The 25,796-nt window shown below is 50.2% G+C and overlaps 1 protein-coding gene across 1 annotated transcript; it reads right to left on the bottom strand.

Annotated features, from left to right (window-relative positions):
• Positions 1-3: 3 nt before the first annotated feature.
• Positions 4-19,371, bottom strand: LOC149325890 (uncharacterized). The gene is made up of 9 exons (XM_089564403.1): positions 17,313-19,371; positions 16,053-16,295; positions 14,676-14,829; positions 12,880-13,021; positions 11,968-12,603; positions 11,180-11,263; positions 10,332-10,468; positions 213-501; positions 4-117 (listed from the first exon to the last, which is right to left on the bottom strand). The coding sequence occupies exons 1-9, from the start codon at positions 19,147-19,149 to the stop codon at positions 4-6; spliced, it is 3,636 nt and encodes a 1,211-aa protein (XP_089420529.1). The 5' UTR covers positions 19,150-19,371.
• Between the last annotated feature and the right edge of the window lie 6,425 nt (positions 19,372-25,796).

The following is a 25,796-nucleotide window of genomic DNA, read 5'->3' as shown; positions in this document are numbered from 1 at the left end:
TAATCAATGAACGGTGCTGCTGCTTGCTGACTGCTGTGGACGCTGCTGCTGCGGCTGCTGCTGCTCCTGTGGGGGCTGCTCCTTCTTCTCTGGATGCTGCTCCTGCGGCTTCTGCTCCTGTGGATGATGATGCAGCGCTGCTGTGGATCCTGCGGTTATAAATGCTGCTGCTGCGGCTGCTGCTGCTGCTGCTACTACTCACTGCTGGCTACTGCTTGCTGCTGCTGCTTGATGCTTCTACTTGCAGCGGCCGCTTGCTGTAGTTTGTTGCTGCTCCTGGTGTGGCCGTTGCTGCTTGCTGTCCTGCTTGCTGCTGCTGGTTGTTGATGCTGCTTCTTGTTGTTTCCTTCTGCTGCTGTTACATGCTGGTGGCTGCTGCTTGCTGTTCCTTGCTGCGGCTGCAGCGGTTGCTGCTGCTGCTGCTGCTGCGGCTGCTGCAGCTGTGGCTGCTGCAGCTGTGGCTGCTGCAGGTGAAGCTGCTTGAATATCTCTAAATATCGTCTACAAGTAACCAATATTGGCAGAATGTTCTCCCAAGCGAAAACTATTAACCAAAGTGTTCCTCAGGGCTCTATTTTAGGACCTTTACTATTCATACTATATAATAATGACCGTCCCAATTCTATTACTCCAACTAACTCTGTCTTATAAGCTGATGACACTACTGTGTCATTATCTAATATGTCCATAGATGAACTCACTCTTGACTTGAATATGACAGAAGCCAATAGCCACAGAAACCAAGGGGCACAAGGGATTTTTTTTTGTAAATTTATTTGTTTAGTTTGTGGTGTTGATCAATTTAGAATATTACAGAATATGTTATCGCTTAAAGATAATTGATTAGAAAAGCAGAAGAAAAAACAACCACATGCCGCCGGTGGGATCCGAACCCACGACCTCCGAATTACGCGTCCGGTGCTCTACCTCTGAGCTACAGCGACGGCTGTCAATTCTTCTGCTTTCGGGGGTATTTATGTTTACAAGTAACCTAACCTTGAGAGTGTTCATCAGCGCCACCCACGTTCATAAGCGGGGGACGTAGAACGTCCTGAGTTACCGCAGGTGTGACGTAGAACGTCATCGAACAGAGTGGGTGGAAGCTGCGTGAGAACCCTCTTATGCTTCCTATGGCGTCAAGGCTGCCAGAATCGAGGCCATCGCTAAGCAATTAAGCAAACAAGGGAAGGGGAATGAGGGGCTCGTTATAAATATGACAGAAGCCAACAGCCACAGAAACCAAGGGGCACAAGGGATTTTTTTTTGTAAATTTATTTGTTTAGTTTGTGGTGTTGATCAATTTAGAATATTACAGAATATGTTATCGCTTAAAGATAATTGATTCGAAAAGCAGAAGAAAAAACAACCACATGCCGCCGTTGGGATCCGAACCCACGACCTCCGAATTACGCGTCCGGTGCTCTACCTCTGAGCTACGGCGACGGCTGTCAATTCTTCTGCTTTCGGGGGTATTTATGTTTACAAGTAACCTAACCTTGAGAGTGTTCATCAGCGCCACCCACGTTCATAAGCGGCGGACGTAGAACGTCCTGAGTTACCGCAGGTGTGACGTAGAACGTCATTGAACGGAGAGGGTGGAAGCTGCGTGAGAACCCTCTTATGCTTCCTATGGCGTCAAGGCTGCCAGAATCGAGGTCTCTACCATTGGTCTGACCGGCTGACATCTGGCAACGCACTCTCGAGTTTGGAAGGGCCTGCAAAGACATGGTATGACTCTTCCGTCAACAAGACATCGCCGGAATGGAAAGAAGAAATTAAGCGCGCCTTCCCCACGACAGCGGGATTCCAACGACTCCACCGAGAAATGAAGGAGCGACGACAAAAGCGCGGTGAGCCCATCGAGTGTTATTAATACGACAAGCTCTCGAAAGCTCGCCGTTGCAACATCACAGATGCAGCTTGCATTGAACACTCATCACGGAGTTATACAATGACGAGGCAATTAGAGCAGTTAGCGTACGCACGTACGAGTCGCCGGAAGACCTTCTTCACTGCCTGAAAAGCCTCGAAGAAAAATTGGGAAACACAGCCCCCAAAAGTTCAAAATCAAGTGGTCCCCTGAACCATTCTCGTTTCCCCGCATATGCCAACGCCCATGGCAACAAAAGCGAAGCAATGGCGTCGACCTTGAACACTACCGACCACAAGAACCTTTCTCCGAAGGCCACGAGGAAGCCGCCATCGAATGAAAGAGGAGAGCCCCTCTGCTTCAAGTGCAGCGAGGGCGGTCACGTCTCCCTCAATTGTCCGGCACCACAGCGAAAGGCGAGATGCAACGCTTGCGGACGAGTGGGCCACGGTGAAAAAGGCTGCAGGGCAAAAACGGAGATAGGAGCGCGCGTCGCTCAGAACGTGTTGGGCTTTGACCTCCGAACCGCTGAAGAGGCGAACGAAAAGTAGTTTATGATGGCGAAAGCGAACGGCTGCGACCTACGAGCATACGTCGATCTCGGTAGCCAATGCGTAACTCTACGGAAGGAGGATGGCAACCGAATCGGAGTCGCTTACACGAAGTTGACCAAACCGTTCACTATCGGGGGCTACGGGTCCGGACATGTGACACCGTGTGGGGAAACGAACATCATCCTCACGGTCGACCAAGCTACAGCGGACGTTCCCATGCTGGTCGTGCCGGACGCGTCACAGTCCATACCCCTACTTGTGGGCAAACCTTTCACCGAGCAACCACACATCACGATTGTGAGGCGGAAGAACACAGTGCGGATTTTTGAGGAGTACAGGAACGAGGAGAATAGAGACGACACGCTTTAGTCCATTGAAATTCCAGAGCTCCCACAACGACCTGTGTGCCTATGGGCGAAGAAAACAACGGTTGTGCCCCCAAAACACGTGAATTTCGTAAAGATCTACGCCACTGGAAGAGAACCACGCTCAGATGTCTTCGTGAAAATGCAGCTCAGGCGCCAAGAAGGTCGAGAGCATTGCATACCACGCTGTCTCCTCAGCGTTGACGGGACCAACAAAACAGTCGTCCCTATAATGAACATTTCCAATCATGAACTAACCATCAAAGAGAACCAACGAGTCGCACGAGCGGAAATTTGCTACCCACACGATCCATCGCCACGAGAGGGTGAGCCGGGCACCAGCATTGTCCAACCCTTAATGATACCGAGCGAAGAGGTTCAAGTAGGTCCTGGTGTTGCTCCCGAGGAACGCGAAAAGCTCTAACAGCTTATTTTTGAGTATCGGGACTACTTCGCAACCACCGTTTCAGAGATTGGCTGCACAAATGCCTCTGAAATTAGCATTAATCTGGAGCCAATGAAATTTCCTCCCTACCGACTCTGTTACTCCGAACGGGCACACACAAAAGAAATGATTGAAGAACTAAAGCAAGCTGGCATTGTTGTCGACTCCAAATCGGATTATGCAAGTCCTATCCTACTGGTGCGAAAAAAGACAGGGGAGAAACGAATTTGCGTGGACTACCGGCCCCATAACCTGCCACAAAAAAGGACCGCTATCCACTGCCTTTAATTGAGGATCAACTGGACCGTCTGAGAAGGAAATACTTCTTCACGAGCCTAGATCTTGTGTAAGGCTACCATCAAATTCCTATGACCGAGGAATCGAGACACAGGACTGCGTTCGCTACTCCAGACGGCCATTATGAATTCGTTCGAATGCCATTTGGCTTGGCCAATGCACCGGCAGTGTTCCAGAGAATGATCAACGCTGTACTGGGTCCCCTACAATACACCGTGGCTCTTGCCTACATGGATGACATCCTGCTGCCCACAACGACCGTGGAAGAGTGGCTTGACCACCTGAGGATTCTTTTGGATGTCCTCCGTGGAGCGGGATTAACACTGCGATTAAGCAAGTGCCGTTTCTTATTCGAGAAAGTCGATTACCTTGGCTGTGACTGTAAGGGATCGGCAGTGTACGCGGGGTCATTGGAACGCGGCTGGGGGCGCTCAAAGCGGAGCGTCTCCTTTCTCGGAACGCGGCCGCTCGCAAATGAGCCGGAAAGTTCGGGTGTCCCCCGCCCCGCGGTACCGATTCGCGCGCGTGCTGGCACGAATGTGTATTTGTGTTTGTTTTTATTTTGTGGTAGAGAGGGTGGTTTACCTTGTAGAAACCGGAGGACTGTCCATGCCCTTGAAGAGACGATCATGTTAAGAGTGCAACATGATTGAAAGCTACCAATTGTGAGCCGGGAGGTCCCGGGGCCGGAAGCGGGGTTCTGCGCAAAGGTGAGATGCTATGCATCTTCGGCTATACCGAGTAGGGGCCTCCGCTAGTGTTAGCCAGTTCCGCCTTTTTGTTGTTTGTCCTTTGATGTTTAATTTGTCACTAGTGCCTGAACTTGTATGGAATGTAAATATCTGTACATAAACTTCAAGTATTCGCCTTACCCCTTCGTCTCAACTCATCACAAGACCGTCTCTCACGGGGCACCCCTGGCGCGAAGAGGAGCTTCAGTCTTCGAGTTAAACGAACCTTCTCTGGCGGGGCACCTCTGGTGCAAGGAAGAAGATAGAGAATTTGAACTTTACTGGCGCAGTCGACGAGGATCCTGCGGCCATCGCAAGAAGGCGCAGGAAGAAGACTGACGGAAGGGAAAAAGGCGATGACAAGGCAACCGGTCAACGTTCGAGAACGGACCTGCAGGGTGAGACAGCGACAAGGACCTTGGCAGTAGTCCAGCGACGCGGGACTGCGTCCGGTCAAGGAAAGCAGCGCGTCGAGAACTTGACGGTCACCGGCGGGTCACAGCAAACCAGCGGCGTGCGACAGCTCATCGCAGCGTCCGGTGAAAGTGGCGGCGGACTCCGACGCCAAGGAGCTGGCAATGCGGATCGACGCATCGAAACGGTGAGTTTCCTTCGTCGCGTTGTTGACGTCCCTGTGCATGTATTCGAGCCGGTAGGACAGTTGAGGGGTACAGACGGCGCTATGGAGAGTTATCCATGCCGGCCCTCACTCGACGTGAGGTACCAGGTTGAGTTAGCGAAGGCGCGCTTAGCGGACCTTCAGGCTCAACTTGCGAAAGTAAATGGCGGAAAGGCGCTGCTTCGCGACGAAGAACCTCAGGTTGTTAAGTATGTCTTGAAGGTAATAGAAGCAAGACGCCAGAAGGTAGAGCTCGAGATCTCTAAGATCAAGGAGAGTAGAAGAGCCAGTGAATCATCCAGGGAGAACTGCTCTGAGCACCGAGAAGTGAGGCCGCCTGTGCTGGAAGATAAAGGCTTATGCTTCTCAAGCACAGGTGGAGGAAAGAGCAGTCTGGTCGCTGTAGGCAATCAGCCGATATGAGCGGACGCCTCTTTATTAGGAAAGGCCGCAGAGAACACAAGCGAGAATCCCGAAGGGCGCGAGAATGTCACAGCTCCTCCGCCACCGCGAGTGGCTAGCAACGAAGAGGAACAACGAAATTCCGATGTTCCGGGGTCAGTCGAGACCAAGCTGTCCGATAGCAATCAAGGCAGCGATATATTTCCTGCAGGCTCTATGAATGAGAGGGTGACCTCGGACACGGAGCTAGTGTCAGGAGGAAGTCTAACGTTGCCGCAACGGCAGACGGTGTCGGGCAGGTGGCAGGAAGTGCCTCGTAGCGTTAGTGATGGCAGGAGCGTTCCATCCGAGCCAGAGAACGGAGGTGGGCCTGTTGCGCCTACCGGGCGGAGCGCCGCGCAATTGTCGAACACACCCGATGGGCGTCCGACCAGGTCCATCGAGGAGAAGGAAATGCGTGACGACTTGACTCAAGGCAAATTCGGATCACGTGACTACGAGTCACCTCATACAACCTAAGAGTCAGCTGATGCCGTGAAGCCGGCAAGCGCCTATAAAGTAGCGAGCGGCAATTTCAATGTTTGCCCTTGCAGGAACGAGACAAATGGCTCCAAGCGAGGCAGAGTAGCTGGAGGCAGGTGCATAGCTTTCACACTGAAAGTCGGCGCGTGGAACAGTACGTTCCGTGCTGCAGCACGCCAAATCACGCGTGGCAAAAGCGCCCGCACTGATATGATAAGACTTGACAGGGGCTATGTTCCTGACGCAGTACGTGGTTCGAACCGCCGCGCCGGAGAAGCTTGCCCTCAAGGCGTCACGTGTTGAGGTATTTGACTTATCGAGGATCAGGACGTTTTCGATCCTGGAGGTCAGCAACTTTTTAGTTATCGCCCCGTTGTGGCACCAGCCTAATGAGTGAGTGACCGTGAGGTATTAATCGGGTTGATTAACACGTGTTAGCTTATTCGGCTAACCAATATACAATGAAGGAATATTTATATATGTAGATAGAAAGACGGACTATAAATTACACTTAAGAATATGCAAGTTTAATATATACACAATGTACAAAGCCTGCTTATACACACACTAAGAACAACGTTCCGCTCAACGAACCGCACGCGCACACGCTCGGACACACACTGCCGCACTGAAAAAAAACCGTCTCGCTCGTTTTCCGCTCTTCTTCTGCCCCCACAACGGGCATCTGCTCTGTATCAAAGTTGACACCCTCACAGTTACAAACACACAAATACGCTCAGAAAACACGTAAACAGACAGAGAAAAGACGAACACGTGCGAGAGCCACTCTTCCAAGAAACGCCGGGGAGTGGGAGCGGTCCAGCGTCCGAGCCTCGACCGTCCCTCCGAAACGGGAACACTGCTTCGGGGCACAGCGCGCACCGCCGCAGCTGCCGCCCACCGACTCTCGCACGGGGGTGTAAGACACGCACCACGTCGCTCGTAAAAAAAAAGAAAAGGGACGGACGGTCCTCGCAGAAACAAATAGAAAACACGTCAAAATGGCGCCCGCTAACACTCGGGCATCCTGACTTGTTTGACGCCCTCGTTAAACGGAAGCACACGCAAAAGAAGAAGAAGAAATTCAAAAGCACTCAAACAAGCACAGGGGGGTACAATTTTCATAAACTGCAATGCACGTATAGGGACAGACATCAAACACTTTTTTGTTGACACGGTATAAAGCAACACTCATTTAGATGCACAAAAAGACGAAACATTGGTTAAATGCGACTTCCTGCCTCGTTCAGGTAGTTTTTTCTCTTTTTTTTTGTTCCTTAGTTTGGCTGAAACCTTTCGGGAGGTCGTCGCGTTCTCTGCGGTCGAGCACTCAAGCAGGTCTCTCCCGCGTCATCGCACGCGTTATCTTCATCTTCCTCGTCCGAAGTACTGTCGTCGTCATCTCTGGTGCCGCTGTCTGTCATCGGCCATCCCTTCAGCTGCGACACGTGCGCAGTCGTCGCAAATTGTTTCTTGCCTCGTCTTTCCAAGTCAGCAATTCGATAGGTGTCCGACGGCAGGACTTCAGTTATAACAAGCGGTCCTCGGTATCTCACTTGTGTTTTCGTCGGTTTTCCTGTTTGCTGAGGCGCTCTTTTCATAAAAACCTCCTCTCCCACTTCATAGAGCTTTGCGGGGAAGTGTCGGCGGTCGTAAGCTTGCTTGCTCTGCTGCTGCTCGTTCAAAATCCGAGCTCTAGCGTTAACCCGAAGTTCGTTTGGGTCTTCACGCGGATCTGTGGTTGCGTTTAACTGTTGCAAGGCTGCAGCGTAGAAGTCTGGCCTGTAGCCATGCAGTAGCTCGAACGTCGTTTTGTTCGTGGATTTGTTTACAGCATTGTTCATTCAAAAGAAAACATTCGACAGAAGTCTGTCTGGTTGGGAAATTTAATGTTAGGAGAAGGTAAGTGACGCCAACCAAGTAAAATACAGGAAAAACACGACGTTTCGGGACCGGCTCGGTCCCTTCTTCACGGTGTGACTACGGGCGAGCGCAGCTTGGCTTTTTAAGCCCCTGTGTGGAGGACCTGCGGGTCAATGGCCGCAGCCCATGGACGTAGGATGAGGGGAGAGTCCCCAGGGAACGATTAACATTCTCTCGTGTTTGCTGTATGTGCCACGACTCGAGTAGAAGCCTCCTGCGTGGGTTAGCTTCCGTTTCCAATACAATGGTGCTGTCGAAGTCAATTGGGTGGTCACACCCTTCACAGTGTTCGGCCACGGCGCTGCGTTGACGATTCATGTGACGGACGTCCGCTTTGTGTTGGTTCATCCTTTCCGCGAAGTTCTTCGTTTCCCCTATGTACGACGCCGGGCAGACGGAACACGGAATTTTGTACACGACGCCCTGGGCCTTTTCTCTGGGCTGCCGGTTTTTTGGGCGGGGGAGAAGGCGACCGATAGTGCTGGTCGGTTTGTGCGTTGTCAGCACCCCTTCTTTTCCGAGAATGCGACCGAGCGTCTCGCTCACGCCTCTCACGTAGGGGATGCAAACACGTTTCCGCTTCTGGCATGCGTCTGAGGAAATAATAGACCGGATTTTGTTTTGCCTTTCTTGTTTCCTGATAATGCGCCGGATGAATGAGCTTGGGTAGCCGTTCTTTTGGAGGTCAGAAATGACTCGGTTCTTCTCCTTCCTTTTTTCTTCACTTGAGGAACATATGGAGTCGGCTCTCTTCAGTAATGACGTCACGACAGATGCTTTGTGCGGGATGGGATGGTTCGAATCGAAATGTAGGTACCGTCCTGTGTGGGTTGGCTTCCTGTGCACCGAGGACTGCAGGCCTTTGTCGTGCCTTGTAAGCAGGACATCCAGAAAAGGCAGGCTGCCCTGCTGTTCATGCTCAACAGTAAATTGTATGGCCGGTTCAACTGAATTTAGATGACTCTGGAGGTTTTCTATCTCTGAGGTTTTCACCACACAAAAGCAGTCGTCTACATAACGGAGGAATAACTTTGGCTTGGGATTAAAGGAGGAGAGGGACCGGCTTTCGACGTCTTCCATGGTTAGGTTAGCCACTCTGACTGAAATCGATGCCGCCATAGCAGTTCCGGTTGTTTGCTTGAAAAATTCTCCGTTGTAGGTGAAAAAGGTACTGCGCAGACAGAGGTCGAGAAGGCGACATACCTCATCGACGTTGAGTGGAGTTCTCTCGTGCAGCGTTTGGTCGTTTTCGAGTGCGCGGCGAGCAACGGACACAGCAAGGGGAACCGGTACCGGTTCCCCTTGCTGTGTCCGTTGCTCGCCGCGCACTCGAAAACGACCAAACGCTGCACGAGAGAACTCCACTCAACGTCGATGAGGTATGTCGCCTTCTCGACCTCTGTCTGCGCAGTACCTTTTTCACCTACAACGGAGAATTTTTCAAGCAAACAACCGGAACTGCTATGGCGGCATCGATTTCAGTCAGAGTGGCTAACCTAACCATGGAAGACGTCGAAAGCCGGTCCCTCTCCTCCTTTAATCCCAAGCCAAAGTTATTCCTCCGTTATGTAGACGACTGCTTTTGTGTGGTGAAAACCTCAGAGATAGAAAACCTCCAGAGTCATCTAAATTCAGTTGAACCGGCCATACAATTTACTGTTGAGCATGAACAGCAGGGCAGCCTGCCTTTTCTGGATGTCCTGCTTACAAGGCACGACAAAGGCCTGCAGTCCTCGGTGCACAGGAAGCCAACCCACACAGGACGGTACCTACATTTCGATTCGAACCATCCCATCCCGCACAAAGCATCTGTCGTGACGTCATTACTGAAGAGAGCCGACTCCATATGTTCCTCAAGTGAAGAAAAAAGGAAGGAGAAGAACCGAGTCATTTCTGACCTCCAAAAGAACGGCTACCCAAGCTCATTCATCCGGCGCATTATCAGGAAACAAGAAAGGCAAAACAAAATCCGGTCTATTATTTCCTCAGACGCATGCCAGAAGCGGAAACGTGTTTGCATCCCCTACGTGAGAGGCGTGAGCGAGACGCTCGGTCGCATTCTCGGAAAAGAAGGGGTGCTGACAACGCACAAACCGACCAGCACTATCGGTCGCCTTCTCCCCCGCCCAAAAAACCGGCAGCCCAGAGAAAAGGCCCAGGGCGTCGTGTACAAAATTCCGTGTTCCGTCTGCCCGGCGTCGTACATAGGGGAAACGAAGAACTTCGCGGAAAGGATGAACCAACACAAAGCGGACGTCCGTCACATGAATCGTCAACGCAGCGCCGTGGCCGAACACTGTGAAGGGTGTGACCACCCAATTGACTTCGACAGCACCATTGTATTGGAAACGGAAGCTAACCCACGCAGGAGGCTTCTACTCGAGTCGTGGCACATACAGCAAACACGAGAGAATGTTAATCGTTCCCTGGGGACTCTCCCCTCATCCTACGTCCATGGGCTGCGGCCATTGACCCGCAGGTCCTCCACACAGGGGCTTAAAAAGCCAAGCTGCGCTCGCCCGTAGTCACACCGTGAAGAAGGGACCGAGCCGGTCCCGAAACGTCGTGTTTTTCCTGTATTTTACTTGGTTGGCGTCACTTACCTTCTCCTAACAGCATTGTTCATGAAGCTCTCTGCTTGCGTTATCCGTTCATCCCAGTCACGATGGTCAGCATCTCTAATCCATGTTGTGATGACCGGCAACCCAGTGCGGTTAACCCTTTCCACTTGTCCGTTTGCCTGGGGATGGCGAGTGGAGTTCAGAACGTGTTTTATTGTCCTCTCGTTGCAAAACTTTTCAATCTCCTTTGATGTGAAGCAACTCCCACGTTCTGTTATCACCGTCGCCCGTAGTCCTCTCTCATATATTAGTTCTTCGAGAGCGCGAAGAACATGTTTCACAGACGTGTCTCGTGTGGCGAATATCTTCACAAACTTGGTCAGGTTGTCGACGACAACCAACAAAAATTGATTTTTCCTCTTACTCCTCACGAAAGGCCCCAGATGGTCCATATGCAAGACCTCGAACGGTCGCCTTCCGGGCGGGATGGGGTGAAGAAGTCCTGGTCTCTTTCCTCCTGGCACTTTGTTGTAAATGCATTCAAAACACTGAGCGATATGCCTTCGCACATATCGGTGCACCCTAGGGAACCAAAATTTTTCCTTGATTTTTGCAACCGTTCTGTCAGTTGAAAAATGTCCCTGCAGGTCGTGGCACCTCACAACGACTGCCTTCCTCATCGACTTTGGCACGACGAACCTGCCAACTAGGCTTCCGCGGTCGATTCTCACAAGTTTAGCGTTGTCGAGTGCGTAGCCGTCAACCCTTGTGGTTTCTTCCTTCGTGCGTTCCTGTTTCGGTTTCTCTAAAATCTTGATTATTTCTCTCAGCTCCTTGTCACCTCTCTGGATAGTCAGTATCTGGTCGTCGAATATCCCAACCGCATTTACCTCCAGCTTGTCATCCATTATTGCACCCAAGGTGTCTTCGGCAGGTTCCAGAGGGTTTCGGCTGAGGGAATCCACATGCGTCATCTGCGTTCCCGGTCGGTGTTTCACAGAGAAATCAAATTCCTGAATTAGGTCTACCAGCGGGCGATTTGTGGCTTCTGCGTGCGTTGCGCGTTCAGGTACACGAGAGCCTGGCAGTCTGTCACGACGGTGAAATGTATTCCCAATAGGAGGGACCGCAGTCTGTCGACAGCCCACACAATGGCCATCAGCTCCAGTTTTGATGAGTGGTAATTGCTTTCAGCCTCGGTCGTCTTCTTACTCACGCAGTACACAAGGCGCCATTTGTCCTTACCTTCCCTTCGCTGCAAAAGCATGGCTGCCAGTCTCTTTGATCTGGCATCCGTGTGAAGGTCTGTTTCTGCATTCGGGTCGTACAGGGCAAGAACTGGGTGAGTTGTAAGTAAACGCTTCAGCATTGAGAAACACTCATCTTGCTCTTCTCCCCAGTCGAATTCCGCGTGCTTTTTTGTTAGCCGTGTCAAGGGCTCAGCGATGAGCGCGTACCTGTGAATAAATTTTCTAAAGAAGCCCGTCAGCCCTAAGAAGCTTCTCACTTCATGAACATTTGTCGGAACGGGAAACTCTGAGATCGCTCGCACCTTGTTTTCTCCGGGGTGAACTTCTCCTCCCTTCAGGCGAAATCCCAAGAAATCGACGCTTTCCCTTCCAAATGCGCACTTCGATAGACGCAGGGTCAGGTTTGCGCCTCTAAGAGCCTCTAGTACCCTCCTCAATCTGAAGATCAGGTCTTCCCAGTTCTCGGCGGGAATCAGAACGTCGTCGAGGTAGCACATTGCTACGTTTCCCTTGAGTGTGCCCAAAACTATGTTCATGAGGCGCTGGAAAACCGCCGGAGCGTTGGTGAGCCCGAATGTCATGCGCTCAAACTGCCCTGTTTCGTCAGGAGTTATGAAGGCAGTCTTCGCCTTTGCACTCTCGGAGAGTGGCACTTGCAAATAGCCATGTGCGAGGTCCAACACGGCGTACAGTTTGGCTCCCGACAGTCTCTCGAGCTGGTCGTCTATACTTGGCAAGGGATATTTCTCCTTAACCGTCTGTGCGTTTAGCCTGCGGTAGTCGACCACGAGCCGTTTTTCTCCGTTCTTTTTCTTGACCAGAATCGCCGGACCCGCGTACGGAGAATGGGTCTCACTCACTATGCCTTGCTGCTTCCATTCCTGGACGATTTTTGTCATTGTGTCTCTCTCTTCCAAGTTCGTCTTGTAGGGACGCACTGCCACCGGCGAACTTCCCGGGACCTCCTGGATGTCCATCTCGAGCACGTCTGTGCATCCCAGCTCCTCGAGGCTCATCGCAAAACAGTCTCGATAGTCGTTGAGCAGCTTCACCAGCTCTGCTTTCTGCTCGGCGGTGACGCTTTCTCCGACGTCAACCTCGTGCTCAAGAATTGGTCGTCTCTCTAAAACCAAACGCACTTCCTCGCTCTTTTCCTTCCCTTCCTCTAATTCCACATCGCTCGGGGACCCTCGATCCGCTTCGGCTATGTCAACCGGCACCGCACGCCCAAAAAGGTGTCCTTTTTTGATAACCGTTCTTCCGCTATCGATCGGACAAAGTGGCAGCGTGACTTCACCGCCTACCATATCGACAAGCACGTCGTGCCCCAAACGACTTACAACAACTGGTCCCGTTAGGTCGCTGTGTGTAGTGAGGGTAACCCAGTTGACGGATTCACCCTCAAGCTGGGCGTCTTCCGAAGTCACGAGCCGCAGCCGCCCTGCCGGAGCTGCCTCGAGGTGAGTGAATGGGCATTGGTTCCTGTGCCAAAAACGAAAGCAACCGTCCGCGCTCCCATACGTGACGTGTGGAAGTTCTGTGAAGGTCCTTCCTATAATCACATCAATGGATAGCGCCTCGTCCGCGACGACAAGAACAGGGGCAGCCCTCGCGACGACGCCATCTACTTCAAGGTCTGCGTTGCAGGTCCCAATGGTGCGCGCAGCCGGGGTGTTTGTGTTTCCAAACCCGTAAAGCGGTTTTTTCTCGTCCCTGAGTTCGACGCCACAGCGGGCAGCAGCGGAAGCACGCATTATGCAGCTTGAACTGCCGGTGTCCACCATCCCAATTAATTTCACCTTCCCATTGACTGTCACATGTTTTAGCAGGAGCCCTCGCCGTGCAGTACTGGGCTCCTCAACTACGGTAATCTGTTGCCCGCAGTGCCTCTGGGTGTGCCCGGTCTGCCCACAGCGTAAGCATGTTACCTCGCGCTTCGGCTCAGGACAATCCCTGGAAATGTGCCCAAAACGGCTGCAGTTGTAACACTTGGGCTCTCCCTTGTCATTCCGGAGGGGCGGTCTCGTGTCCCTCATCGTAGGTCCTTTTGGAACTTCGGGGTATCCTTGCCTTGCAACACGCTTGGGATGTGTGTAGCTCGTCTCAAACCCCATCTCATGTACGCGTCACTCCTGTCTCTGTTTTTCCACTCTCTCATAATCTTGGATGTCATGAATGAGGTCGTCCTCATCATCGTGTGTGCGCCCCATCAGCATTGAGCACAGCTGACTCGACCTCAGGCCAATCAACACCTGCTCGCGCGTTTCACTGAAGTCCAGGTGGGCCTCGTCGCACAAACGTACTTTAGCGTGAAAATACGCGCTCGTGCTCTCATTTCTTTGTTGCACGCGTTCCCTCATTCGCTGGTATCGATCTGCCGCGCTCGACTGGCTTATGAAGGTCCGGCGGAATAGGTCTTCGAACTCCTTCCATGACTTGATGCGCGCACGACGGCTTCGGTACCAGTCTAATGCCGGTCCAAACAGATGTGATTTAGCTGTTTCGAGCTTAAATTTCGGAGGCCAATTGTGTAGAGTCGCCGTCCCATTTAGACTTTCGAGCCAATCGCTGGCCGATTCTGAGTCTCTGTCTGCGGAGAAGTCTTTGATTGATTTGCTCATGTCGGGCATTATCTGGAATGTCGAGGCGGTTGGCTGAGGTGGTATGCTTAATTTCTGCAGAAGCTCATTGATAATGTCATTCTTCTCATTCACCATCTTTAACAAAAATCTGCCATAGAAGGCGCACTCTCTCCTTCAGCCATGCCTCTCCTTTTAACTACAGTTCAACAATTCAGCAATTTACATCCGTCACACTCTGATTAAAACAACAGAAAACTCTCAAAACACACGTTAAGCTCACAACAAAATGAGGCGATTTGCACTAGCTCGAGTAGAATTAAACTTAAAACAACAACGAACATAAAGAGGCGAAACACAAAGTAACCAGCAAGATTACGCACAATTATATCTCGTTAACTTAAACACTGGATAGTTCGACAAAATTAGATACACACTGAAATGTCTGCACAGTTATTCTTGGAACAGAAATTTCGTTCACTAGTTAAAATCGTTCGATTTCGGCGACGAACGTGATCAGTCCGCTCGGAGTAATTTCGCTTTGTTCGCACACTCACGTCCCGCTGTTCCGTGGAGCATCGTCGCTCGTCGAGTTTGGGGGTAGTCGATCTCGTCGTTCTTCTCGCTTGCATAGGTTGGCTTGACGGTTGAAGATCCCGTGACGGTTGAAGAATGCCGTGCAGGTGGATAATGCCGCCAGGTTGAAGAATGCTGTGCAGGTTGAAGAATGCCGTGCAGGTGGATAATGTCGCGCAGGTTGAAGAATGCCGTGCAGGTTGAAGAATGCCGTGCAGGTGGATAATGCCGCGCAGGTTGAAGAATTCCACTTCTGAAGTATGTTAGCTTATTCGGCTAACCAATATACAATGAAGGAATATTTATATATGTAGATAGAAAGACGGACTATAAATTACACTTAAGAATATGCAAGTTTAATATATACACAATGTACAAAGCCTGCTTATACACACACTAAGAACAACGTTCCGCTCAACGAACCGCACGCGCACACGCTCGGACACACACTGGCGCACTAAAAAAAACCGTCTCGCTCGTTTTCCGCTCTTCTTCTGCCCCCACAACGGGCATCTGCTCTGTATCAAAGTTGACACCCTCACAGTTACAAACACACAAATACGCTCAGAAAACACGTAAACAGACAGAGAAAAGACGAACACGTGCGAGAGCCTCTCTTCCAAGAAACGCCGGGGAGTGGGAGCGGTCCAGCGTCCGAGCCTCGACCGTCCCTCCGAAACGGGAACACTGCTTCGGGGCACAGCGCGCACCGCCGCAGCTGCCGCCCACCGACTCTCGCACGGGGGTGTAAGACACGCACCACGTCGCTCGTAAAAAAAAAGAAAAGGGACGGACGGTCCTCGCAGAAACAAATAGAAAACACGTCAAAATGGCGCCCGCTAACACACGTGTTAGGATAAACGAACAATTCAAAAGACGTTTATTCGTCTTTCCGTTACAAAGGATCACTGGGTTAACAAGAGGCCGTGTTGCTTCTTTCGTGTCCAACACCTGAGTCTGTTCTTTACGCGCCGCGCGAGCGCTCGTCCTCCTCATCCTCTCCTCACATCACTCTCTCCTCCCACGGGCGGCTCGGGTTGCTCGGACTCAAAGTTCGGGTTGCTCGCCCTCCGGCGAAGGATCTCCGTCGGCGGGGATGAGCTGGCGCTCACATTCGGCCATTCTGTGCCACCGACCGCCCCGGTCGGAATCGTCCTCGCGGCCCGATTCTTCCGAACCTGTCTCGAGGAATTCCCGGTCCCAAAGCTTCAGCTTGTCAACCGGTGCAATACTGCTGTAAGCTCTTCGCCTTTGCCGCCTCGGAGGCACGTTTTCGATGCGGTAGCGGTCGTTGGGAAGCCTTTCTCGGATGATATACGGTCCTTTGTATTTTTCTTTCAGTTTCCTTGACTCCCCACTTGCTGCCGGTTCTCGCTCAACTAGTACAACATCTCCGGGATTGTATGTCGGCGCTTCCACCCGCTTCCTGTTGTACCGCTCCTGTTGCTTGCGTTGGTCTTCTCGGATATTCTCCGCCGCTGCGGCTCGCCTGGTTTCAACTTCATGGTCAAATTCCTCGGCGAGGGCGTCTTCCACGGTGTCGCCCTTGATGCCTCGCGGCCTGAAGTTGAAGAGCAGTCCGAACGGAGTAGTTTTAGTGGCTTTGTGGAGCGTATTGTTTATGCCCCACATCACCTGAGGCAACGCAGAGTCCCAGTCTTTGCCGTTTGCATCTTTCGTCAAGCTTGCTACTGCCGGGGTTATCATGCGATTATATCTTTCGACTTGCCCGTTAGCTCGCGGAGTGGCAGTAGCGTTTTTGACATGCACGATGTTGTAAGTTTGGCACGCTGCTTTGAATTTGGCACTTGTATAAGCAGTTCCGCGGTCCGTGATCACCATAGCCGGTGGGCCAAAGATTCCTGCCACATCGTGTAGAAACTGCGCCGCTGGTGCAGCTGATGTGTTGCGGACTGCACGCAACAATACGAACTTTGTGAAAGAGTCGACGACTACAATTATGTAGGCGGTTCCGGACTTGCTTCTTACAAATGGGCCTAGGTGATCGATGTGTATTGATCGAAATGGCTTGTTGCCCTTGTCAATGCTGTGAAGTTTGCCCGGTCTCTTTCCAGATGGCGTCTTGTGGAAAAGACATTCGATGCAAGAAGCTATGTATCTTCTAACGTAACGCTTCATGCTGGGAAACCAATACCTTTCCCTAAGTTTCTTCAAGGTTTTCTCCACTCCAAAATGGCCAATGTCATCATGACATGTCCTGACGATTCTCCAGCGAGTCTGGTTCGGAACTACCCACAGCAGTCCTTCGTTAGAGTCGGTTTCTTGGTTCTTCTTGAATACTATGCCGTTACGCAACCGGTATTCGTTTTTGACGCGCCTGTCTTCTTTGGATAGGTCTTCTTTTTTTTCTAGCCTTTCCTTCAAAGCTTGAACTTTTGGATCATTCAGCTGGGCAACGGTGAGCACGTCTTCTGTCGCTATACATGTTGCAAGGACGTGAAGGCCAGGAACGATATTCGTCTCTTCTGGAGGGTCGTATGCAGAGCGGCTAAGTGCATCAACATGAGCCATTGCCGCCCCCTTACGATATTCCATGTCGAAGGTAAACTCTTTGCTCGTTATCATTAAGGGCTGGACAATGCTGGTGTCCGACTCACCCTCTTGTGGCGATGCATCGTCTGGGTAGCAAATTTCCGCTTGTGCGACTCGTTCGTTCGCTTTGATGGTCAGTTCATGATTGGAAATGTTCATTATAGGGACTATTGTTTCGTTGGTCCCGTCAACGCTGAGGACACAGCGTGGTATGCAATGCTCTCGACCTTCTTGGCACCTGAGCTGCATGTCCACGAAGACATCTGAGCGTGGTGCGCTACCAGTGGCGTAGAGCTTAACGAAACCCACGTATTTTGGGGGCACAACCGTTGTTTCCTTCGCCCATAGGCACACAGGTCGTTCTGGGAGCTCTGGAATTTCAATGGACTGAAGCGTGTCGTCTCTATTGTCCTCGTTCCTGTGCTCCTCAAAAATCCGCACTGTGTTCTTCCACCTAACAATCGTGATGTGTGGTTGCTCGGTGAAAGGTTGGCCCACAAGTAGGGGTATGGACTGTGACGCGTCCGGCACGACCAGCACGGGAACGTCCGCTGTAGCTTGGTCGACCGTGATGGTGATGTTCGTTTCCCCACACGGTGTCACATGTCCGGACCCGTAGCCCCCGATAGTGAACGGCTTTGTCAACTTCGTGTAAGCGACTCCGATTCGGTTGGCATCCTCCTTCCGCAGAGTTACGCATTGGCTACCGAGATCGACGTATGCTCGTATGTCGCAGCCGTTCGCTTTCGCCATCATAAAGTACTTTTCGTTCGCCTCTTCAGCGGCTCGGAGGTCAAACCCCAACGCGTTCTGAGCGACGCGCGCTCCTCTCTCCGTTTTTGCCCTGCAGTCTTTTTCTCCGTGGCCCACTCGTCCGCAGGCGTTGCATCTCGCCTTTCGCTGTGGGGCCGGGCAATTGAGGGACACGTGACCGTACTCGCTGCAGTTGAAGCAGAGGGGCTCTCCTCTTTCATTCCATGGCGGCTTCCTCCTCGCCTTCGGAGAAAGGTTCTTGTGGTCGGTAGTGTTCAAGGCCGACGCCATTGCTTCGCTTTTGTTGCCATTGGCGTTGGCATATGCGGGGAAATGAGAGTAGTTCGGGGGACCACTTGATTTTGAACTTTTGGAGGCAGTGTTTCCCAATCTTTCTTCGAGGCGTTTCAGGCAGTGAAGAAGGTCTTCCGGCGACTCGTACGTGCGTACGCTCACTGCTCTAATCACGTCGTCATCGTATAGCCCCGTGATGAGGTATTCAATGCATGCTTCATCTGTAAGGTTGCAACGGCGAGCTTTCGAGAGCTTGTCGTAGTAATAACACTCGATGGGCTCACCACGTTTTTGTCGTCGCTCCTGCATTTCCCGATGGAGTCGTTGGAATCCCGCTGTCGTGGGGAAGGCGCGCTTAATTTCTTCTTTCCATTCCGGCCATGTTTTGTTGACGGAAGAGAGGGAGTCATACCATGTCTTTGCAGGCCCTTCCAACCTCGAGAGTGCGTTGCCAGATGTCAGCCGGTCGGACCAATGGTAGACTTGTGCCAAGTCGTCCACGCGTCTTATCCACGCGTCTACTGTCGGAGAGCTGGATGACACTGGATAAAACGATGGCACTAACCGAGCTGTCTCTCCCGCGCCGATGATGGGTGTGGCCGCTGCTTGCTGCGTCTGAAGCAAGGCAATTCCGTTGATGGCTTCTCTCACTGCTGCCTGAACGCTGGCCTGCAGGATTTCCGCCACGTTGATCGTTGACTGAGGTATTGGAGGTAAGCTTCCACTTGTCACCACGTTGTCGGATCCGCCTTGGCTTGAGTCGTCGGCGTCGTCGTTCCCGCCATCGTTGCTCGGTCGTCCGCCATCTTCGTTTGCCATATCCGTTGAAGATGCTCCGGTGCGGGTGACAGGCATGGTGGGGCTTGCCGGTTAACTTCGTAAGTTCGGGCGAACGTTGACTGTATCCCACTTCTGAATTGTTAGTATTAACAGAACAATTCAAAAGACGTTTATTCGTCTTTCCGTTACAAAGGATCACTGGGTTAACAAGAGGCCGTGTTGCTTCTTTCGTGTCCAACACCTGAGTCTGTTCTTTACGCGCCGCGCGAGCGCTCGTCCTCCTCATCCTCTCCTCACATCACTCTCTCCTCCCACGGACGGCTCGGATTGCTCGGACTCAAAGTTCGGGTTGCTCGCCCTCCGGCGAAGGATCTCCGTCGGCGGGGATGAGCTGGCGCTCACACACGTAGTGGCTCGAAACGCCGACGGGGACGCTCGGTGCGACCAAGGAGGCTAACGTGGTCGCTTACGGACATTATATGAGTGCCAATGAACGCTCCGGTTGCAAGTGTCTCTGTGCATGTGTGCCCATTCGTGAGGACAAGTGTGTACTTGGAGGTCGTGAATTGGGTGCAACCCACCCACTTGGACGCCGTGTTACGGCGGACGGCAGGCATGCCACTGTGTGTATATTAGTGTGCAATTTGCTTATGTTTTCTTGGTGCCTTAAGCATTTTGCGTAATATTGTGTTGGTGCCCGTGTGCATTATTTTGCTTTTGGATTTGTTGGTGGCAGTGCTAGTGTAGCTGCGGTATGTCACCCACAGGGTGGTTTTGTGACCCGTACCGATCCCTTCTTGTTATAATTCTAAAAGTGGCATTTGAGCCCTTTATAGAATCTTGGGAAGGGCGTGTAAGAGATCGGCAGTGTACGCGGGGTCATTGGAACGCGGCTGGGGGCGTTCAAAGCGGAGCGTCTGCTTTCTCGGAACGCAGCCGCTCGCGAATGAGCCGGAAAGTACGGGTGTCCCCCGCCCCGCGGTACCGATTCGCGCACGTGCTGGCACGAGTGTGTATTTGTGTTTGTTTTTATTTTGTGGTAGAGAGGGTGGTTTACCTTTTAGAAACCGGAGGACTGTCCATGCCCTTGAAGAGCCAATCATGTTAAGTGTGCAACATGATTGGAAGCTACCAATTGTGAGCCGGGCCTTTAGGGCTTTAAAACCAGGCACCGGGGCCGGATGCGGGGTTCTGCGCTAAGGTGAGATGCTATGCATCTTCGGCTATGCCGAGTAGGGGCCTCCCCTAATCTTAGCCAGTTCCGCCTTTTTCTTGTTGGTCCTTTGCTGTTTAATTTGTCACAAGTGCCTGAACTTATATGCAATGTAAATTTCTGTACATAAACTTCACGTATTCCCCTTACCCCTGCGTCTCAACTCTTCACAAGACCGTCTCTGACGGAGCACCCCTTGGCGCGAAGAAGAGCTTCAGTCTTCGAGTTAAACAAACCGTCTCTGGCGGAGCACCTCTGGGTTCGCCAGCATCGCTAAACCTCTAACGCGACTGACGTCTAAGGACGCAGTTTGGAAGTGGACTTCAGGGCACGATGCCGCGTTCACTGAACTGAAGATGATGTTGACTGAAAGGCCAGTTTTGGCGCATTTGAAGTTCGACGCAAGAACGGAAGTGCACACGGATGCCAGCAAAGACAGCCTAGGAGCAATACTTCTGCAAGAACAAGCAGATGGGCAGCTTCATCCTGCCGTCTACGCATTCCGGCGGACAACTGACTACGAAGAGAGATACCACTCATACTAACTAGAAGTGCTTGCGGTTGTTTGGGCGTTAGAAAAGTTTCGAGTGTTCCTAATCGGGATGAACTTCAAGGTGGTCACTGACTGCAACGCAGTACGGGCAATGATGAGCAAAAGGAATCTGCTTCCCCGCATTGGCAGATGGTGGCTGCGACTGCAAGAGTTTACCTTCGACATAGAATATGGTAAGGGGGCGGCAATGACTCATGTTGATGCACTTAGCCGCTCTTCATACGACCCTCCAGAAGAGACGGATATTGTTCCTGGCCTTCACGTCCTTGCAACATACATAGCGACCGAAGACGTGCTCACCGTTTCCCGGCTGAATGATCCAAAGGTTCAAGCTTTCAAGGAAAGGCTAGAAAAAAAAGAAGACCAGCGCAAGCAACAGGAGCGGTACAACATGAAGCGGGTGGAAGCGCCGACGTAGCATCCCGGAGATGTTGTACTAGTTGAGCGAGAACCGGCAGCAAGTGGGGAGTCAAGGAAACTGAAAGAAATATACAAAGGATCGTACATCATCCGAGAAAGGCTTCCCAACGACCGCTACCGCATTCAAAACGTGCCTCCGGCGCGGCAAAGGCGAAGAGCATACAACAGTATTGCACCGGTTGACAAGCTGAAGCTTTGGGACCGGGAATTCAACGAGACAAGTTCTAAAGAATCGGAACGCGAGGGCGATTCCGTCCGGGACTGTCGGTGGCACAGGATGGCCGAATGTGAACGCCAGCTCGTCCCCGCCGACGGAGATCCTTCGCCGGAGGGCGAGCAACCCGAACTTTGAGTCAGAGGAACCCGCGCCGCCCGTTTGAGGAGAGAGTGATGTGAGGAGAGGATGAGGAGGTGAGCGCTCTCGCGGCGCGTGAAGAACAACACACTCAGGTGTTGGACACGAAACAAGCAACACGGCCTCTTGTTAACCCAGTGCTGCTTTGTAACGGAAAGACGAACAAACGTCTTTTGAATTGTTCGTTTATCCTAACACTTGCGTACATTCAAAAGTAAACTCAAGGTATATTTGCTGGAATGCTGATGTGTTATTCTCTTTTTGTGTATATTAGCTGCGTTATTGTGATTTTTGACTGTGTTTTGTGACGAAGTATTTATTCAATATTTTCTATATTTTATCATTTCCGCTAGCTATGCTGTAATCATCTCTTTTATTTATTAATTTATCGAGAGTGCCGGTGCAGTCTTTGACCTTGGGACCCTCGTCTCTACATTTATGTTTGTTTGTATAAATATTTGGGCTTATTTCCATTATTTCCATTATTTCGCCAGAAGATATTACCAACAGCCTCTGCTGCGGTTCAGTGGTTACGATGCTGGGCTGTTGAACCGAAAGACACGGGTTCGGTTCCCACCGCGGTCGCACTTCGATAAGGGCGATATGCTAGAGGCCAGTTCATTATGCATGTCAGTGGTCGTTTAAAAACCACAGCAGGCCGAAATTATCTGAAGCCATCCTGAGGCGTCCCTCTTAGCTGAAGTTGCTTCACGACATTAAATCCCTTAAACGTAATATCCCGAAAAGGAAATCTACTGTGACTACCGCAAAAAAACTGTAAGATGAACACATGAAAACGTCCTGATGTCTATCTACAATGACTTGTTTCCTGTGATTTTCTTCAATAGCTAGTAAACTTGTTTACATTAAAGAAAAATATTATTTCTCTGTAACTTTGTGTAGTTATTCTGTCAGCCTCTTGCCCAATATTTTTGCTCACTGGCTGATTTTATGTCCTTCGCATTTCCCTAGTATTACTGTCCAAAATATGCCTATTAATAAAGCTTTTATTTGCTGAGTGTTATTTCCTTTCCACTTCGTTACATACAACGGTGCATTCTTTTTTTAAGCTAGATTTATGCTGATCGTTTCGGCAAAGTTTTTATACACTATACATGCAATGAGAAATGTGTTGCCGGAGGGTATCAACAGAGAATGCGCTGCAAACGAGTGGCTAAAAACGAAGCATATCGCTTAAGCAACGCAATTATGACAGTAATATAAAGAAATAAAGAACGCAAGTTTCCCACGAGTGATGTCCCGCTTTTGCACAGAGTTCTTTTGATTTGCTACGTCGCCTAAAAGTGCACGATTTCTGATGTTATGTGAAAAATAATGCCCGCGTTACTGAATGAACAGGTTGCCCTTTCTTATTTGTGTTAATGGCAGCATCTATTGATTTGGGACCCACTGAAGAGCTTGAAAGTTAATCAGACCTCATATAGCCTCTCCTGGGAATCGCTGCGAAAAGTGAGATATACGCAGCATTTAATCTTAAGTGTTGCTTTGTAGCGAGGCGCCATGGTCGTTGACTTATCGTTACTAGCCGACATCACGCTTGAAGTTGAATTCCAAGTAGAGCTCGCTGCAATGCAGGCCACTAACCACTCTGTAGATAGCGGTGTTGCTTATCTCCTTCAGGAGTGTCAGCGCTTTCCGAGGAGTAAGAATACCACCTTTTAACAACCAGTAAGCAGACTGCATTGACCCCGTTGTCATCGAACGATAAGATATAAACACGCCGGGGAGCTGAAATAGCTTCGAGCGCCAGCGCCAAGCGATAGCGCTGCAACGTTTATGGCGTGAAAAGGCAGAGCTTTAGTAAGGAGTGATAGGATATTACGGGTTGAACGTCCGAGACGATTACGTGGGTTATGACAGGTCCCGTTATGAAGGACTTCGCTATAAATCGGAGAACTTGGAATTATTTAATGTGTACTGACATCGTATGTGACAAGAAAGTATTTACATTTCGCCTCTTTTGAAAAACGGCCGCCACGGCCGGGATGCATTAAGAATAAATACTTGCCTAATTTTGCCTTCCCTCCAAGAATGTTCCGCTCCTTTATGATTCAAGCGTTGACATGTAAACTGTCAGTTACGAGATCCAAGCACATCCAACCCTATTTACACTGCATAACGGGTCTAGTGACTACGGCGTCTTAAAAGTGAAAGGCAAAGAAAAATCTCTCGAGAGCACGGTTAAAGCATGTACTGCTAATTCTCGCAATTTTTCGCAGTCAGCCTGCGGATAATGAAAATACAAAGAATCGGAAAAAGTGGACAAAAATTTCGAGAACACCGTTGCCCTCGGCGCTGTGGCGCAACCAATTTTTCCAACGTCGCGCAAAATGCATGCGCTTTCGGAAATCTGTCCGGCAAACCGACCCCTCCGGTGCACGTAACTGTTCGAAGTAGCCAGAATATTGTGCTCAATGGTACGAGGGTACCTGCGTCTCAGATATTCTAAAATTGATATGGATGTTGCTTACGGTGAGCTACACGCCTCCAAAAAATAAGAATGCCAATGGTTTTAACTATCTAATCAACTATTCAACATTAATTAACCAGCCCACTAGTTACCACATTTTCGCTATATTCTGGTGCGCTGCGCCACTGAAGATGCGATGCCAGAAAAAGCGTTCTTGCAAATCAAAACACCCCTGTTCAAAAACTGCAGAACAACTTAGTTAAAACACCAAGTGTGGGGACTATGTCACATTCGGCAGGTGGAGGTCCTTCACGGTTGACAGTTTTACACAAGCGCTGCAGTTTGGGGCAGAAAAGATGACTCTGACACCGGCTTTTTCCGCAATTCTTTTCAGGCTGTTTGATACCTTGTGCATATGTGATATCACCGCGTAGTTTCGGTTTTCTGCAACAAGGGAACTTGTTTTTGTCCTGAATTTGGCAAGAATCTTCTGCGCTAAAGCGCGCAGGATGTGGTCTGGAAAGGTGGCCTTTTTCAGCCTCAAATCTGGCATGTGAAGCAAGATTTCATTTTATGAGAACATGACCTGGAAATATCATTTTTAGGGCTGCTGTCACGACGCCTCGTTTTACCATTTTCGAATGAGAGGATGAGTATGCAAAAATCCCTTATTGTGCTCAGGGTGCGTAGCGCCAGCATACCCGTTCGTCGCACATCATAATCTGTAGGTCCAGAAAGCGAATGCCGCCGTCATGATCCGGAACTTCCATCGTTAGTTTAAATGGTTTTAGATTAGACATGAACAATGTGAGGATATCACTGGCTTGTTTTTGCAACGCTGTGGCCACTTCTTAATCTGAAAATCACCAGAAAGTCATTCTGGTTTTACTTCCCAACACACTTCCTAACATTCTTTCCGCTGATCCAAAATAGTTCTGGCGCATTGGCAACCCTAGACCCAGTGATACCATTAACCTATTAGATGGTAATGCCCTTGCCATCTCAGATACAGAATGTCCAGCTGTATTGAACTCTACATTCTGTAATAACTTTGTTCATTGTACTAACGCCATTTTTCCACAAGCGCAGACTTACAGCTTCAGAACTATGGATTCCATTTATTTATTTTTTTTATTTATACAGAATACCCCTAAAGGCCCTCGAGAGGGTATTACATAGGGGGGGGGGGCACAGGCAATTGAAAAGAATAAAACAAAACCACAAATATCAAACAAACAACAAAAGCACAAATAAGACACTTTGGATAACATAAGTAAGCAAAAGAATTAATCAAAAGCACAAATAAGACACTTTGCATGACATAAGTAAGCAAAAAGAATTAAAAGAATGGCAGCGCGGCAAAGAACGAAGATTACTGCAGTATTAAAATTATAGAAACAGAACACTAATACAATGAATCTTTTTAGTAACACACCCTGCATAAAAGGAATCCATGAACAAATAAAATAACAATGTATGCGAAGAGTTAAGCAGTACTTATTGAAGATATAAGTTTAAAATATTTATCAGGATCAGTGGTGGTTGCGATATGTGAAGGCAGAGTGTTCCAGTCAGATATTGTGCGTGGTAAGAATGAATGCGCATAGTTAAATGTTCTGCACGTGAAACGCCTAACTTTAAAGGGATGATCGCGGCGGTCAAAAATCGAAGGAGGCAAAGAAAAAAAGTCGTTGTGAAGTGATGGATGATGATAAAGTTTATCAAAAAGTGATAGTCGTGCAATTTTACG

The sequence above is a fragment of the Amblyomma mixtum genome, chromosome 10 (assembly GCF_055824585.1).
Source record: "Amblyomma mixtum isolate Tamu chromosome 10, ASM5582458v1, whole genome shotgun sequence".
In the NCBI taxonomy this organism is placed as follows: domain Eukaryota; kingdom Metazoa; phylum Arthropoda; class Arachnida; order Ixodida; family Ixodidae; genus Amblyomma; species Amblyomma mixtum.
The sequence above is the reverse complement of the archived record's forward strand: the minus strand, read 5'-3'. Positions and strand labels throughout refer to the sequence as shown.